This window comes from Belonocnema kinseyi, chromosome 5 (assembly GCF_010883055.1).
Source record: "Belonocnema kinseyi isolate 2016_QV_RU_SX_M_011 chromosome 5, B_treatae_v1, whole genome shotgun sequence".
NCBI lineage: Eukaryota > Metazoa > Arthropoda > Insecta > Hymenoptera > Cynipidae > Belonocnema > Belonocnema kinseyi.
The window spans coordinates 3,640,257-3,653,835 of record NC_046661.1 but is presented as its reverse complement, the minus strand read 5'-3'; the positions used below and the strand labels follow the sequence as shown (position 1 = coordinate 3,653,835).

The 13,579-nt window shown below is 35.2% G+C and overlaps 1 protein-coding gene across 1 annotated transcript in view; it reads left to right on the top strand.

Moving 5' to 3' along the window:
- LOC117173110 (septin-2) overlaps positions 1-11,505 on the top strand; it is a 66,937-nt gene extending 55,432 nt beyond the window's left edge. The window contains exons 6-8 of the mRNA XM_033361503.1: positions 759-886; positions 992-1,165; positions 11,104-11,505. Coding sequence (XP_033217394.1) covers positions 759-886; positions 992-1,165; positions 11,104-11,277 — 476 coding nt within the window. The 3' untranslated portion in view covers positions 11,278-11,505. The remainder of the gene's footprint in view (positions 1-758; positions 887-991; positions 1,166-11,103) is intronic.
- Positions 11,506-13,579: the final 2,074 nt, after the last annotated feature.

Below are 13,579 nucleotides of genomic sequence, written 5' to 3'. Positions count from 1 at the left end.
ACTGTAACCACCTATCTCACGGTTGTGAGACGTGGTTATGGCTGAAATTTTACCGCGATTTCGCTGGAAGCGGGTGCAATTATTCAGATTAGCACCCGCTCCGGGCGAAATCCTTCGATGGGAGCCCTTATATGGTCCCTATACTTCTCTTTCTTTTTATTCTCCTTGGCTATGATGTTTTTGTCAGCTGGTGCCGAAAATTCGATAACGAACATGGTTCGCTTCTCGAAGTCAAGAAGAACCATGTCTGGCCTCGAGTGTGCAACAGAAACAATTGTCTAGAGTATAAAGTTTCAGTACATACTCTAATGATTTTGTGATAAAAATGACAATCTTTTGTGTAGAATGCTAATATAACCTAAAATTGTTTCAAAACTATGTGCCTTTAAAACATAATGTTTATGTTCTTAAAATGTCAATTTCCGGTAAAAAAAAAGACGAACAGAACTGAAAAACATGATTTGTAATAAAAAATACTCATCTCGGTGTAAAGCGTTAACATAATCTAAAATAATTAAGAAATAAGAATTTTTATTATAACTTTTGTTTCAATATGCTAATTTCTGGTGAAAAAACGAACGTTGTAGATTTAGTTTTCAAATTTTCAAATTAATATATAAGATAATCCAAGTACTGAAAATTTGATCAGGTTTTCCAGAACAATGATTGCGTTTTAGATAGGATTTACTCTTTTATGTTCCTCATATTCTGATACAAAATCCGTTTCCAATTTAATGTATAATATTCTTCATTTTTAGTGGAAAATGAGTCACACTGCGATTTTGTGAAACTCCGCGAAATGCTTATTAGGACCAACATGGAAGATATGCGGGAGAAAACACATTGTCGTCACTACGAACTGTATCGTAAAAAAAGACTTGAGCAGGTAAAAAAAAATGATATGATTTAGCTCCAATAGTAGGTGTAAACATATATGTTAATACGCTTTATTTTGAATGAAATGATTACAAAAAGTTGTTTTTATTATTAGATGGGATTCAGTGACGTCGACAGCGATAATAAACCTGTAAGTTTCCAACAAACTTGTGAAGCAAAACGCTCGACCCACTTGCAAGAACTTCAACAGAAGGAAGATGAAATGAGACAAATGTTTGTGGCACGTGTCAAAGACGCTGAAGCTGAATTGAAGGAGGCAGAGAAAGAAGTAAGTTCAAATTTATTCAAAGCTTCAACGTTAGAGAAAAAACATCATAATAAATCGTAATCATCCCATCAGTAGGCATATCAGGGTCCAGAATATGAACATATTTTGACACTTTTTGTTTAACTATGTCACTAGTATGACAAAAATACCACTTTTTACCACTACTTTGAAAAAATGCCTCTAATAATTTTTTCACTTTTCCTTAAAATATATTTTCATACTTCTTCGTTGATTGCCTAAAATAACATATCTACCATCTCAAGTACAGAAATATATATAGGAAATGGACCTAAAGTCTGATGTATGTATAAATAAATTAATTTTAAATATTTTAAATTCATCTATTCTTTATTTCCTAAGCTTCGAGTTTTACATTTTTGACTTTTTGAAGAAAAATATTTAAAAACTGTACCATTTTAATTTGTAACACTTCTGTTTGAATATTTTAAAGTCGAACAAGTCCGGAATCTTAAAATTCGACAATTAAACAGCTTAAATTCGCAATTTTATCAATTGTACCATCTTTATTTGAAAGGGTTAAATTGTGTGATGTGTGATAATTGAAGTGTGGCCGTACGGAACTATATAATCAGCGAAAAGTCAAATTCACATTGTGATAAAAATATTTATTGTTCAGCTTCTCATTTATTAATATAGTACTAAAATTAATATAGTCTTTATCGCTCCTCAAGCAGCGTGGAGGTAAAGGAATATTAGTAAGCGAGACACTCGCATGTGGAAAACAATTGACGGTTTTCACTTGCGAGTGTCACGCTTAGTCTAATACACAAAGCACTACAAGGGGACCCCACGCCATGTATTTCGCCTGGCGCCAGTTCGCGATCGCCTATCCTCGGAGTTTCTTGCCTTTCCAGATAAGAGCGCCGCTTTAGTGAAAATATATAACTAGAAATTGTCGTCTGTTATGAAGTATCGAGTGGGGTTATACGTAGGTTAAGTTTGGTTATGTCAAGTTTCAGTTATTGTCACGCACGTAGAAATAATGTTTGTATAATTTATATAATGATATGAATAATGCCATTAAAATAAGAGGAGGAATATATAAAGAATAAAAAGTAAGTACGGATATTGAAAATTTTGCGTCAAATACCCCTCTCTTTCTGTGCCTTACTACCCGAATCACAGCCCTTACCAAAATAGCGCGACATTATTGTGTCACTTATTATGTCGGTTTTTAGCACTTACACTTTGCCCGACAATTTGTTTCTCCTAAACACAAACAGTTCTCAATTTAACAACGACGTTAATAGGTTATGTTTATACCGGATAAAAATTTTATTTATATGATCTCTTAGTTCCTAGAGTTTTCGCATGTAGCGCTATCATCTGGGAAGACATGAAAATTGGAGGACAGTCGATCGCGATTGTGGGCTTTTTTCCACCATCCCCGCCATAGGCGTGCGGTCTCCTTGTAGTACTCCGTGCTCTAATTCCTTTACATTCAGGCTCCTTAAGGAGCGAGTAAGTCAGATAACCTACGTTCCGCCGGGCATGAATATATTGCTCTTCCGTGATGTTCGTGCATTTTTTCCCTGAAATGTATGTGAGTACAGTAAGTATTAAACAATACAAATTTTTCAAGCAATTAGTTGTTAAAACACTTTCCACAATAAATGTCTTATTTGTCAAAAGAAAATCCGTTAAAAAGAAAAATGTTTGATACGGTCAAGAAGTACTTGAAATATAAATATTAAAAATTGCGCGAAATGCAGAAAAAGTGATGTGTGGGATAGTTATGTGCGCGCAGGGACAAGTATTATTGGTAATAAAAAAATGGAAACCAATTAAGCGGACAATTTTTTTATTTGAAGTGCTCAAAACTGAACTGAAAATTAAAGGACTTACAGTGAAACTCTTTAATCTTAACCTTTTCTAATTAAAGCTCAAAAAGGTTTCAATTTAAACGCTCAATTAATATACAATGGAAGCTCAATTAAATAATTTTACAATAAATGCAGTTAAACCAAAAACTTTTAAACCTCTATAAATTAAACCGTTCCAAGATTTCTGGTTACAAAATATGAATCCATGCTCTCATTTTAAATATTCTGAATTGAAAAAATGTTATGCAATTTTAAATCGGAAACATTAATAATAATAGAAGTAAAGCAAATAATAATTTTATTTTACTACAAATTAATAATTCTTCAATTGTTCTTTACACATCAACATTCAATACAATACAATGCTAACTTACTAACTTAAATTTGTGAAATTCAAACGATTCTAGGCTTTTTATTTCAAACAATTCACTTTCGAATTGTTTTGCGTTGATTATTTGCGTTATACTTATTCATTTTATATAAACATTCAAGTTTTGCTCAATTTCGCAAACTGTTATTTCCTCTAATTACAAAGTTACAAATGAAGTGGGTTAAAAATTGGAATATCTTAAACTGAAATAACATTTAAAGTTGAATAAAAGCATTTAATTACGAATCGATTAATTAGAAATTATTTTCATTAAAAACAGTTTATAAACACTACAATCTGTAAATTCTTTAATTTTGAACGTAAGTTTAGAATCGTCTTGTTACTTTCAGTAACGAGTTTTTGAGAGAAAAATTAATTCGCGATGTTATTTAACCTTGAGCATAACAAAAAACCTTGTTTTTCCCCTTGTAGGCTAGGATATCTAAAAAACCTAAGGAGATGAAGCAATTCTGAGGTCGGATTTCTATTTAGCGCAGCAGAAACCTTCGGATAAGTATTGTCCCGTTTCTGGCTTGATCAAAAGTGTTCCAATTCAAACGCTCTTACTTTTTCATTCTTTCAAGTATTGCAAACCTGCATTTTAAAACTCCTTATATTGAAAATTTACGCATCAAAATTAATAGCTAAAATGGAAAATTTTTAAACTCAAATATTTTATAATTACGCACTGTACGTTAAAAAAAATGATTTAAAAAAAATGTAATAGAACCTATTTGAAATTATCATGTGATTAAATTCGCAATATTTTAAGTGATTAGGTAGATTTTTCTTCTTAAAATTGGTCAAATTTCATGTTGAAATAGATTCAGGGCTTTTACACTAAATTCCTGCTTTGCCAGTCAAGCGGCCATCTTGATTTTATTAGTATTATATAAAAACATGAATAACAAAAATATTGTATTTTTCTTCAGTTTCACGTATTTTTCCCCATTTTAAACTAATATTTCTTTTATTGTTTGAATTTCCAGTCATTTGCATTGCCTTCGGTATTTTGCAAGCTGAAGATTACATTGTTTGTTGCAATTTGAAGCCGAGTCTGCTTCAATTTGTGGTCAGTGTCACTCTGAGCCTTAATGTAGCAATACTTTTTTCAGAAGTAAATTTGTATTGTATATAAATATGATTTAGATTTTATAAAATGTTTTTTTCTTTCCCTAAATATTCCGATTTTCTCAGTTATCAACTGTACTACCACCCTTCAATTCTAGATTCAACTATACAGTAAACTTCCGCCTATTTCCACGGCCTTGAAACGTACACCTTTCATAATTTCAATGCTGGAGGTACCACCACAATATAAGATTTTCACCCCCCCCCCCACACACACACACACAACGACCCTCCTCATTCACTAATTCTACAATGGGATTAAAGAGCAATTCCTCAGTATCAAAGATCTCGGAAGGCGGACCTGGGGAAACTCGGTTAATGTACCTGTGCCTGTACCGTGCAAAAGTATCAGTTTTTTATTCTCCTACGAACTTGATGTAACGTTTTGGGAGCCTGCAGCCTCCAGACCATAGGCTTGGTAACTTGATAGAAATAGGACTAAAATATTCAGTTCGTGACCGTTAGTTCTTCTATAGGGCCAAATGCCGCCAAATAAGCGGAATCACGCTGACATATCTCGCGAATATTCCCCACAAAGTACTCTCCTGAAGCCTTCATTGGAAGTGCAGCAGCAATGGCTCTTGCTACCTAATCGGCTCTCAGCTGGGAGTCTGTAAACATTAATACGTCCTTCCAGTCCTCCCCCAACACTCGGATGAGAGCATAGAAAAGAGCTTTAAGTTCAGCCGTCAAAGAAGAGAAGTAATCTCTCAATCCAACTCCATACGAGGTGTGCTCAAAAAGTAAGGTGACTTTTCAATTTTCGCGGGCTACGTACATTCAAGTTTTAAATTTTTTGTTTTGTTGTGTTGTTACACTCGTCACGATCATATGATCACAGTTTTGACTATAGCTCGTGTTGTTTTTCTGGCAGAGGTGTAAAAGGTTAGAAGGGTTCGGTTTGCTCGGCGATTTTCTTCTTTCGAAAAAAATGGAGCAAAGAGTTTGTATTAAATTTTGTGTGAAAAATGGAATCCAGTGCTCTAAAACTCTTGAAATGTTGACAGTTGCATACGGTGAGTCTACTCTGAGTAAGAATTTTGATCAAAAGATCCATCGAATGACCATCGCTCAGGAGATGTTAAATGAAGTCAATAATGATCCTGATTTTCTCAAAAGGGTTATATCTGGCCCCCAGTGACTTTTTTCTTTTCCCAAAACTGAAGAGACCCATGAAAGGACATAGATTTTCAACGATTGAGGAGATAAAAACTGCATCGCTGAAAGAACTGAAGACTATACCACAAAATGATTATCAGAAGTGCTTCGGTGATTGGAAAAAGCGTTGGCACAAGTGTATTATATCTGAGGGGGATTACTTTGAAGGGGACAACATAAATATTGAGGAATAAATTAATATTTTTTGAGAAAACCATGAAGTCACCTTATTTTTTGAACACACCTCGTATATTAGGCTCCTGTTCCGAATGAAGAAAACACAGTCATTGTGATATCCAAGGATCGAATGAAGGAGGACATGGTATTAAAGACGATTATTAAACTACAGCGCCGGGGATGGACTCTGAACTTTTTTTTTTGAGGTACCTTTTTTTGCCAAGGATCTTAGCCTCTCAACCAACGGACTCCTGCGCTACTGAAAGTTTCTAAAAAAATCTATTCGCCTGGAGTGCCCTCATCAGCGAAAGTAGAGTTTTCTCTTATGGACTGTGAACAGAAGTTTATGTTTTTAGTGTGAATCGTCCATGTCGTACGTCTACCGAGCCAAAACCCAAGTATTTAAGAAAGGTTTGATTCATAATTTCCGCACCCCCTCCCCCGTCCCCCCATAATTAAATACTAAATCTTCGAACATATCCCTGAACCTTGAGAAAGCACACAACTGGTACTTTAGAATGGAGATTAAGAGGGCCACCTTCCTCAGTTATGACAAAAGGATTTCAACTTCGTCGGTGTACATAGAGTGATCAAGACCAGCCGGAAGACACTTCCTCAGTCTTATCAACGCCAGACTGAACTACAGTTGGAAGAGGACAACTGAGTATCACTGCCACCCGTCGTAAAGATTAGGTTTCTCTTTGAGACGAGGAACGAAACAACGTTATGAAACCTTTCCAGGACCTCAACGTCCTTCAGTTCTCTGATGAACTCTCCTGAGAGGACCGCATTAAACGCCCCCTTCAAATCCAAGGCTAATGTTGAGCACCCCCTGCCAAAGCCCGTCATATTGTCGGTCACATTTCTTACCACGCAGTCCATGACTTGATTTTAAAGGGTCGGGTCCATAAAAATATAATTGATTCTCGCGTACTTTCCAGTTTGGATCGTCTTCTGGTTTATTTTGAATATGTATCATTTTATTCGCATCAATGCTTTCTTTCGCTTTTATAGAATACTTAATATATGGTAATACTAGTAACCACATCTTTTTCTCGTAATCCATTTTTAAACCTAATCTTTCTATCATGTGAGTTCCCTATTATTCCTATCGATCTTAAATCAGGTACCAGCATGAATAATAAGTATTTTTCCGTATGACCTTTCGTATGACTCTTTGATTGTTTTTATAAATTTTTCTCCCACGTACTAGTGAGTTACATCGGTTTCAACTAAAACTGTGAATTTATGATCTTTAAAATCTATCATAAGGTGAAATCTTGTTTCTTCCGATTCGTTTGTGTATATGTCGAGTAATTCTGACGGCCTTTCGTTGATTATTATCCGTCTTTAATAACCACATTTTGCGTTTCCCTATAAATGGGTTCTTGCGATCTATGATTAAAATGTCCGTTTCCTGAATTTGAATGAACAAAAGCCTATTTTTATTTTGTCCCTTATTTTATTTTTTGTCTTTTCACTTAATGTTATCTTCCGCGGTGTATAAAAGCGCTGGTATTTGTGGACACTTCTATGTTTGTTGTCTCCGTGTGTTTTCTAACAGCTGACTAAGTTCATTTAATAATTGGCCAGCTGGGTTCTGATTTCTGAAAGTATTATTTTTATTATTATTGAACCGTGGATTTCTTCGGAATCCAGAATTATTTTGATAGTTATTATATCTAGGGCTGAATTGTCTTTGTTGATTTTGATTATAATTTGATTTTTTATCTCTATCCTCCTTTTTAATTTTACTTTGACTTTCATAATTTCCTTAATCATTTTTAATGTTGATATTTTTATTATCATCTTTATCTAAAATACCTAATTGCTGACCTCTAATTTTAGATTTTGCCAATTCTGTTTCCCATTCACATCCTAAAGTTTTTAATTCTGAAAAGTTTGAAAAAGCATTTCTGGAAATATAAACTTTATATTCAATTCTTAAAATTTCGTACATTTTTCTTAATTGCCACTTTAGGCTTGGACGTGGCATTAACTTTTCGAATAATTGAACTGCTGGCGATCTGAAGAGGGGATATGCCCGAAACGCTGCCGTTTTAGTGGTCCCCTGGGTAATTTTTTTATCAGGCCAAATTTAAATTTTTCAATAACAAATCCCTATAGGAAATTTAATTGCGCATATCTTTTGCGCATATTCTGTTACGAACGCGTGGGTATCTCGATATTTTTTTCTGATTGCAGAATTTTATTTTATTTTTTATAATCTCCGAGTATCTTTCATTTAAATACACTTCTTTAAATTCTTCAATAAATTGGTCCAAATTTCGCCAATTATTTCTATTTACCTGAAACTAACCTAAAGGTACCTCTTCAAAAACAACATCTAAATTTTTTTAAGTATCCGTTTCATTAATTTTATAACCTTTTTTAAGGGCATGCTCTTCGTGACCACGTGATCAAACTAGTCACCGGTTATGAGCATTTGTTTTGGTGTTCAGTGTGTCCACACGGATTGAAATATCGTGTTTAAAATTTGACATATTAAATAAAAAGCACTGAAGAACGTTTGTGTACATCAATATATTTATAGTTTTAAAGAAAGTTTATTCATAAATCGATGAAATAGGATATTACCATTCGAGTTATAGCACTTTGCAGATAATTTTTAGTTTGATGCATTTCGGATTTTTTGGTTCGCATATATTGAGCACTGACACAAATTTTGGACTAAATCGTTTAAACCTTAAAAAATTTAATAAACGATAATGTCGAGATCACGTGACTAAGTTCATCCATAAAATTTTTGTGCAGAATGATTTATTCATTTTTTTGGTCCTAAAAATAAAAGATAAATTTCAAATTGGAAACATAGCAATACCAGAAATGTGATCAAATTTACTCTTCGGCGATTTCGAACCAACTTCAATAATTCTTGACGTTTTATTTTTGACGTTGAATCGATCAGCTGATAACTATTGTTGAAAGTGAACCAACCGGCGGTGCTCAGCGTCGGGCCCGCGTTGTCTTTCGCCCCCGGGCGAAATTTTATTATTATTAGTTGGGTATAACTTATAATTGTTTCACATCAGTAAGAAAAATCCACAAGAATATATAACCATTAGAAAATTTTAATTATTTTCTGAAGATGAACATTTCTTAAGATGGGACTTGGACGGATTTTTGAGTATCACATTCTAAGTTGTTCCTCGATTTTTTTAAATCGAGGCATCTACTTTTTCGACGTTAAAAGTTTTTTTCCTATTCCTATAGTATTTCACTAGAAAACTTTCTTCGTAATTATAAACAGTTTCATATATACAAACGTTCCTTGGTCCTTTCGGTATAACTTCCTAAGTCCTGAACACGATATCTCAATCCGTGTAGACGTAGTGAGCACAGGAAAAAATGAAAATCATTTCATTCTCCACATAAAAATTTTATGAATGAGTTTAGTCACGTGATCTCGACCTTATGGACGTTCAAAGTTTCTTTTTCTCTCCGATAGAAATCGCTAAAAATGCCCCAAAAATAATGATAGGTTACGTGTATGCAGATACTTATTTGTTGATTTGCAACGAATGTGCAAATTTTATTGCTTACATTAATTTTTTTAAAGTTTAGAAGATTTAGTCCGAAATTGGTGTCAGTGCTAAATATACGCGAACCAAAAAATCTGAAATGCATCAAACCAAAAATTATGTGCAAAGTGCTATAACTCGAAAGGTAATATCCTGTTTCATCGATTTATAAATAAACTTTCTTTGAAACTATAAACATATTGATATATACAAACGTTCTTGAGTGCTTTTTATTTAATCTGTCAAATTTTAAACACGATATCTCAATCCGTGTGAACACTGTGAACACCAAAAAAATGCTCATATCCGGCAACTAGTTTATTCACGTGGTCACGAAGATCATGTCCTTAAATCTTATCAAATTATTCAAAAAATGAGTGGAACTATTTTACCTGTCATTTTTAAATTTAATCGGCCAATTCTGCATTATTTGAAAAGGGCTCTGGATCATTCCAAAGGGAAAAATATTTGCTGGAATTTCATGCGAATGATGTTCTTTTATCTCCTCTCTTTTTCTGTCGATGTCTTTACTTCTATCCATTCTCTTTGCAAGTTCGTTTTGGATCTGAGGCAAATTCGATTTTCTCATAATTGATTACCTTTGCACCGGTTTCGGTAAGGAGTATCTGTCCCCTTGGCCACTGCATCTATTGCTTGTTATTTTTTTTTTTTGCACCTGCTAACACGTGTCTTTGCTCATTGAATTCTAATTCAGTGTTATTTTCTAGAAATGAATCATTTTAGAAAGTTCTACTATCAGTTTTTTCGTGTTCTTCTTTCTTCTTTTCTATCTCTATTCTTAATCTTTTTCGGCCTATTCTTGCTTTCTCCACTTTTTCTCTATCCTATATCTTTCTTTTCTAAGAGTTTCTTTTCTTTTTCAATTACTCAATTCTAAACTTTTCTGTCTCTTTCTAACCTTTCAAATTCTTTTCTCTTTGTCTGGATTTCTATATCTGTCTCACTAGTTTATAATTCCTGATTTTCAAATTTGCCTATATTCTATTCTCCAGTTACCTAATATATTCTTGATATTGGGAGACAGTATGCCAGTTGTATGTGTCTGTGCAGCATGGTCTTGTCTGTGTGGGTATGGTGTACTTTCTGTATGCATTTGTATTTGTCTTTTCGTTCTTGGTATTGCACCTGTCGCTTGACTTGGTTATACGGCTCCCCATTCTAATTCTCTTCTTACCATTACCGATTCGAAATCTCGTTATTTTCTTCGATTAAAATATTTGGTTTATTTCAGAATAATTTTGATTTTTTCCGATCTTAGATGCATACGATTTTGGATTTTTACGATCTAGCTCAGGGAGTCCTATGGCTGATTAAAAACCGGCACGTTCCCTCAAGTGAGCGTCTCGGTTTTTACTACTGGGGGATGTGCGTAGTCTGACCAGCTAGCAGACGTATCCACTGAGGGAAGGAAATCTTACGGTTGTTTGGATCACGACACTAAAACTGTGATTTCGCGCGCTAATTTCTGTGTTACTGCACGTTGTTTATGTTATGAATTTTCCTATATGTATAGTCTTTGGTCTTATTTTCTTCGTTACAAAAATATATATTACAAATTAGAGTTCATTATTTAAAAAATTCATTACCAAATTTTACTACTATTTTTTAAAATTTATGCCACTGTTGATATTATGTTTGATGTCAACATTGTGATTTTTTCTTAATTTTCTTATCCTTTTAATTTTATGTTTGCAGCTACACAGCAGGTTCGATAAGCTGAAGAAGGACCATACTGAGGAAAAGAAAAAGCTCGAGGAGAGTCGCAAAAAATTGGAGGATGATATCCAAGAGTTCAACCGTAGAAAGGTCCAGGTTGCTCAACAATCGCAACATCATACTCTAACTTTAGGAAAAAGCAAGAAGAAGTGAAGGCAAAAAGTTTCGTATTAAAATTTTTTTAATGCTATCACGTAATTAATGTTATTTATCAGTTACTCTTCCACTAGTATATTTCTTGTTGAAGGCTCTTTCAGTTCTGGGCACACTCCAAAGTTAGAAATGTAATATATCAATTTTGATACATTTGTATGTATTTAATTAGTCCCTAAGGTCCTTTATACACGCACACTGAATAAATCGAAGGATATTTAGGTAAAATTAATGGCCGTGCACTTTATTCTTTATTAATTATTTAAAATGGCCCACGTTCTACACACATGAACTCATGACCTTCTCCCTCCCTACTAAACAAGTTTGTCACGCGGCAAGTGATTAGTAGATTCGTTACTGTCTGTCGTTGATTTAAAACATTATATTCTGCTTGCGTATTCGTCATAATTCGCGAGTATACACAATTGAGAGCCCCTTTATAGGGATCTGCCAATCACACTGGAGAGCCCTAAATGGATCCAACATTCAACCTGGAGAGCCCATTTAGAGTGTTTGTATATATACATATTGGATAGCCCCATTATAGGGACCCAACATTCATACTGAAGATCAAGCGTTTGTCTTGGAGAGCCCTATAAGGAACCAGCGTTCATACTAGAGTGCCATTTATAAGAATCTATGTTTCTTACAAACACTGGTTCCAAGTATCACAATCTTCTGCCGTGTACGCGCGATGAGCGGGATGGCGATTTTAGTCACTATAATTCTTTTCACCCAGAAAACTCCTGGCGACGCGGCACGTCTTCAACAATATCTCCTTTTGAATTGGATGCAGTGAATTTCGAGTTCCCAGCTCTTCTAAGATTTTTACGCTCCTCGCATGAACATTCCCAGTGGAGGAGATGACGACTGGGTGAATGGTGACCTTCACCCTCCACATGACAAGGATCTTCTGCTTCAGCTCCGATTATTTTCTGGATCTTCTCATTATATCGAAGCATTATGTTACTGTTAACGAAAATGCTGATGTCTATTATTCTCACGTGCTGAGCACGTTTATCTAACCAGATGACATCTGGACGATTGTGTCTAACTAGATGGTTAGTCAAAATAGTCCTTACCCAGGAAAGGAGATGATGAACGATCCCAGAAACATAATTATTTCTGCGCGTGTATTCTTGCTAGGCAAGCATCGTACAGCTGTTAATCATGTGCTCGATGTTCTAATTGGAATTTCCACAAAGACGGCATCTGTCAATAATTGTCGCCATATAGATCTTGTGTTTTCGGTGATTACTCGTTTTATTATCCTGTCCTGGATGGCAATGGCAAATCCTTCCGTCTCCGCAAAGAGTTCTCCCCGCCTGGACCAGAGGTTTGAAGCCTCAATCTCTACGCGAGGAAGATATAATGTTTGGTAGTGTTGCTTATGCAGCTGTGTACCTCGCCACTAAGCAGCTAGCTGCTCAGCATTGAGATGTTCGTTGTTCTGTAAGTCAACAGCTACAATTTTTAAGGGGGTATATAGGTCAACTTTACATATGTAGTCATAGAGTGAGGTGATAGTCCTGTTTTGAAAATATTCGGGGAATTGCGTAACCTGAGAGTCACACAATCGACTAACATCCAAGATTCCTCTGCCTCCAAGCTTGCGCGGAAGAACCATTCTTTCTACAGCTGTCCCTTCATGTTGCATTGGGTGTTCAAACATTTTCACGCGGATAATTCTGTTAAACCTCTCGAGGTCAGTAATGGACCTGGTGACTAAACCAAAGGAGTATGTTAACAGAGGAATGGTATAGGTATTAATTGCCTTTTTGACGTTCATAGCACCGAGGCCAGACACCAGAATCACCAGAATCAGACTGAGGCGACACGAAAAAGCAGTCTCAACCGCCTCCTTTATGCAGGGTGCAGCGGAACCCTTATCTGCAATATGCCAAGGGACATGTATGATTCTTTATCAGTCCAATGTAAAATGTATGTCTCCATGGGACTTTGAGCTTCCATAAACCTTTGTCGTTTATGTACAGGAGATGAATCAGTTGAGACTCAGCCATTCCCACCTCAATTTTGTACCCATAGAACGTGTTATTGAGTCCTTGTTGACTCTAAATTTCGGTAGACCGTTCCTTATGCGGTTGATGGTTCTTCTAGAGAGGAGAATACTCTATAATCTGACGCCTTCGTTGTTTAAGGCCCTCATGGGTAACTGTTCTCATTTCCGGAAAAATGGATAAAAAGTTTTGGTGAAAGGCCATCCCGTCGAGAGAAGTTGTCGTTACTTCAGCCTCGTGTTTAAAATGGCTGCACATTTAGTACTCATCATGACGGGTTTGAA